The sequence below is a fragment of the Olea europaea genome, chromosome 13, assembly GCF_002742605.1.
Source record: "Olea europaea var. sylvestris chromosome 13, O_europaea_v1, whole genome shotgun sequence".
In the NCBI taxonomy this organism is placed as follows: Eukaryota; Viridiplantae; Streptophyta; class Magnoliopsida; order Lamiales; family Oleaceae; genus Olea; species Olea europaea.
In genome coordinates, this window is record NC_036249.1 from 7,594,634 (window position 1) to 7,599,547 (window position 4,914).

The following is a 4,914-nucleotide window of genomic DNA, read 5'->3' on the forward strand; positions in this document are numbered from 1 at the left end:
AGGTCCAGGATTTAGTCCGGCTAAGCTGGGACACCTGGGTTATCAAAAAAAAAAAAAAAAAAAAAAAAAAGAAAAAGGCCAATCAGTTGGATTATTTTTTATGTTTCGAGTATTCCTTAAAGTTAAAGTGCGTGTTGCATTATGCTGTTAATCTTAAGTGCTCATCTTGAAAATCAAAGAGTCGGTGCTGCTTTAGATGATAAAATAGATACCAATCATTCAAGGATGGAATTATTTAAATGTTAGTTAGTCCCTTTGCCCCAGATGACGCCTCTTCCATTTTTGAGACTTTCCAACTTCATTGATATCTTTCTAAACTAAGCCACCTAAATTTTATTAGTACATCTTTTTGTTTTGACAAATTTTTTAGAAACAAACGGTCTTGAACCCCCCTGTATAATACACATTAAGGATAATAGATGGAAAAGTGCAGAGAAATCCCATATGTTTTATTCCAAAGCATATATGCATGTGAAATTAAACCGTAACATACAATTGGGCTGGAGGTAAGTGTGTGATCTGTAATATGTAATAAAAATTATGGAAGCAGTGTCATAGATATATTTGAACTTCAAATCAGAGCATTTGGCTGTTTACATCCTTCACAATAAGCTGTACTGCCCTAGCAACCATAGCACAGAGACATCCAAAAGAAAGTAGCACTGAGATGTAATTTTCTAAATAAAGCTACATACTTGCACCATTTCACTGACTACATTGAAACCACCAGGTCCAACAATAGATCCTGCTAACAGGTATCCAGTTATAACCTGAAATTAGAAAATTTAGAGATCCAATGACTAGAAAAAATTGCACAAGTACAATTAAATACGGCCAGTCAAGGATTGTGAACAAACCGGTTGTCCAGCACAAGCAAAAGCAATTCCACCACAAGTTGCAGAGACAATGACAACAACCAGATCTGATATAAGTCTACAAAGTTACAATGTTAGGCAAACCAGCATGGTAAAATGAGTAAAGGTGCCAATCAAACTCAACTTTACCTCAAGTCTAACTGCAGCACTGGATATTTAGATTTGAAATTTGATATAATAAAGACGTTGTCCTGACCATATATCACAAGAGACATTCATTATTCACTCACAACAATATGTTTATATTTCAACTGCATAACTACTACTGGTTGATCTTTTTAATCTTGTCTTTTATAATATTAAGGATCATGGGAGAACATTTGTCATGTGCAAAAGCACAAAGGACAATTAATTTCATTTTTTACCTTTCTATCTATAAGTGTAGGAGTTTCTTCAGCTCCATTGTCATTATCCAGATTGAAAACATGATGAAGCTTAAAGGAGGATCTAGAAACAATTGCAAAAGGAGTCAATTTTATAAATAACAGGCATCAGGAAATTAATTAAAAGAGAATATGACAGTAAACAAATTTTCTATTGAAATAATGGAATACTTACTTTTCATCTTTTGTATCATTTTTCTTCGTCTTGACTCTAGCTACAGTCTCCAAAATTGCCTGATGGAGGAAAGACATAATGCAGCTAAATGTAACAAGACCACCGAGCACGTCAAGCTATTCTAATAAAGAAAAGGACCGACAAACTCAGCTCAAAATAGCTTTTCCATTAATATTGTAAAATATTTTGGCATAAATCCTCTATTGCCAATACCTCACTATTGCCATTACACAATAAGCACCGGTCATACATAGGTCCCGTTTGATACATATTAATGTAAAAATGAGAATGAAAAATATAGTCATTATGAGCCCCACACAAAAGATAGAAATTCAAATTTGGTGGCTTGATGTGATTGATAATAGTCATATTTTCCATTTTAATGAAGAAAAAATGGGAAACAAACAGAGGCATATTCTTCATAAGTCACCCCATTCCTAGTAGGAGCTCAATTCAAAATTTTCAATAGATAGAAGCAGATTATTTACTATTCTTCATAAGTCACCTCATTCCTCATAGGAGTTCAATTCAAAATTTTCAATAGATGGAAGCAGATTATTTACTTTCATTTTCAGAGTTCCTGTATATTTTGCTAGAGGATTTGAATATTGGCCTCCAGGTATTATAACAAACTACAATACCGGCCTTGGCAAATATCACCAGTTCCAAAACTTACTCTAAGGACTGAAATAGTTTCACATAAATAAAGGGAAGAACTAGTGATGGAAAAGTCAAAAAGGTGCATCATCACAAACCTGCTTCTCAGTCACGCTGTTGTTGAAGCCACCTGCATCATTTGCTGCCAGTTCATGCAGATACATAACTTAGGAAAAAAATCCCTAGATAACACAACCATTCTCTCCATGTATATCATGAAAAAAGTATGTCAAATAATGAAAATATTAAGACTCAAATATATAACAAGGGATTTTTTTAAAGGCCTTCTTCTAAAAGGATGAAATAGAAAAGGTCCTCTTAATTTTGTAGAAAATGCATTCTCCTTTATAAGTTGTAAATATCACGTATACCTCAAATTAAAAAGGTCTTCCTCAATTTTCATATGTTTACGTTCTTTTGTGCACAGTTTGTCTGTTGAAGGTGTCTTGAAAATGCTCGTAGTGTGCTAGGCAATCTTCACAGTGAGAAAGAAAAAGGCCAGCAGGACCTACATTGTCTTCCTTCCTTAACTTGCTTTTAGGGTAAACTTTGTTGTAAATTTTTTTTGCTGGTGGAAGGGAACCCTGATTCGGTCAACTCAACCCAATAACAGGGTTGAATGACACAGAAATTTCAGCACAGGCCATCAAGTCGAGTCAAAATGTAGGTACAACAAAAGCTCCAAATATGATTGCTTGATAAATGATGCAAAAACACACAAGTCTGTCCAACTGAAACCTATTCTCTATCTAGCCTTTTCTCCATATACACATAAAAAAAAAGAAGAAGGTTAAACTATAATAGAAGAACGAGAAGACCGAGCAACGACCAATCTCCTAAATGCTAAACCCAATAAGCTTCCGAATCCACAATATCTTGGCCCTTTGTAGCGAAATTCCTCTAACTTGAATCAATCTAAAAACACATCCACCCTTAGACGAAAGTGGAACAACCAACCTCCTGAACCCCAAACTTACCCAATCAACTTCAGGAATCTGCATTATCTAGTTCCTTCTTGGAAAAACTCCTCTAACTTAAATCATGTGGAAAACATATCAAAATCCTATCTTGAAATTGAAATCTCACAATAGCCATTAAGTATGCAATGACTACTGTCTAGTAAAACTAAAGGACTATTGATTTCTAAACCACCAAAAGCAAATCGAATCATACTGTAAATTGTGTACCTCGAGTCTTTCATACAAACCCCAACAGAGCTCAATGTAGACGCTAATTATCCTACAACTGTAGTATAGCTTCGTCTAATAGTTATCAAAGGTATTCAAGGGTCGAGGGTTTAAGACCTCGAAAGCATTCTTTTAAGGAATTCAGCATCAATAATAGTTTAGAGTAAAATTTAGCTGAGAATTGAGATCTACGAACAAAAAAAATAAAAAAACCTTCGTTCTGATCCTCATTCTCGGGGAACTCTTTCTCTAGAGCACGATCAATCATGTCAGCAAACGTGTCCTCCTTCGGCCGAGTCTGGTTGCTGCCGGAGGTGGCATTGACGTCACCTCCGTCGAGCAGCTGCAAATCCGCTGATACGGCTGCGAACGGCAGCGAAGCTATGAGGAGTAAAATGATAGCACCTGAGCGTCGTGTCGACGACGATCTAGTCATTGGCGCCGGCGCACGGTACAAAGCCCCGGCGCACGGTAAGACTCTGCGGTGCGCGTGTATGTCGGTTGTCGCTGTCAGAATGCGCCACCTGCTCTTGACAGAAAGCAGAGCGAAAATCGTAGAGAGAGAAAGTTAAGAGTGCAGTCGAAGCAGTTGGAAGTGACCTCACGTGATTAGAACCAGAAATACATACATGATACATGCACGCACATGTATACAGTGTCAATTGGATCATTGTGATCTAATTTTGTTTCAAAGTAGGAATCTATTTGGGAGTGATTTTGAAAATTGATTTTTTGATCATTAGGGGAAAAGTGGGGTCTATCTATGAGAGAAGAAGTCAAATATGACGATTGAAATAGTGAAATAACGGTCAAAAAATCAATTTTTTGAGTGAAAAAATGGGACCCAAACAGGCCCTAGATCACTTCAAATCTTCAATTCTATCACCCTAATTAGCCCATGTTGATGACAACTAATCCCCTGTTTGATCGCAAATCATAGTGATTTTTGGGAGAATAGACGATTAAAAAGTAGAAAATTATAGAATTTACGTTTAAAATATTTTATTATGTAAATATGTGATTATAAATAAGAGTGGGCGCGGTCCGATTTGATCCGATTCCACAGGAAAACAAGTCAAACCAAATACCAATAGGAATTTTAGAAATGGAACCATTGGTTCCATAGCTAACTATGGAATCGAATCGAAACCGAACCAATAGGTTCCAATTCGGTCCGATCAGGTTCTTCATATTGAAAATGTTAAAATAAAATGTTCACTAATAAAAACTCTAAAAATGCTACCAGCGTGATACTTTTTAACAAAATATAGAAGAACCGAACATACTATTCAAAGATTTATTTAGGTATAGATTTACAAAATGAAAACAAAATAAAAATAATGTAATCAAAGTGAAAATAAAATAAAAATTTTGCATTTTATAAATGAAATTATATATTATAAATAAATTTATTTAGGTATAGATTTATCCAATATTCTAATTTAGCTTGAGAATCAATTAAGCAAAGAATTATAAGAAGAAACGAGGAAAGAATCAAAGAGAAGAAGGAAAGTGTTGGAGTCTAAAATAAAGAAGGAACCAGATTATTTTTTATAAAAGTGTTGGAGATTAAATCATATATTTTACCCAAAAAAAGAAAAAAGAAAAAAGAAAAAATCCAATGAGAACCGTCTGGT

At 35.0% G+C, this 4,914-nt stretch overlaps 1 protein-coding gene across 1 annotated transcript in view; it reads right to left on the reverse strand.

The window, feature by feature from the left end:
• Positions 1-3,927, reverse strand: part of LOC111407470 (K(+) efflux antiporter 6-like) — a 5,372-nt gene extending 1,445 nt beyond the window's left edge. The window contains exons 1-7 of the mRNA XM_023036966.1: positions 3,491-3,927; positions 2,189-2,232; positions 1,434-1,492; positions 1,241-1,322; positions 1,005-1,066; positions 858-933; positions 696-770 (exon numbers count right to left, since the gene is read on the reverse strand). Coding sequence (XP_022892734.1) covers positions 696-770; positions 858-933; positions 1,005-1,066; positions 1,241-1,322; positions 1,434-1,492; positions 2,189-2,232; positions 3,491-3,713 — 621 coding nt within the window. The 5' untranslated portion in view covers positions 3,714-3,927. The remainder of the gene's footprint in view (positions 1-695; positions 771-857; positions 934-1,004; positions 1,067-1,240; positions 1,323-1,433; positions 1,493-2,188; positions 2,233-3,490) is intronic.
• Positions 3,928-4,914: the final 987 nt, after the last annotated feature.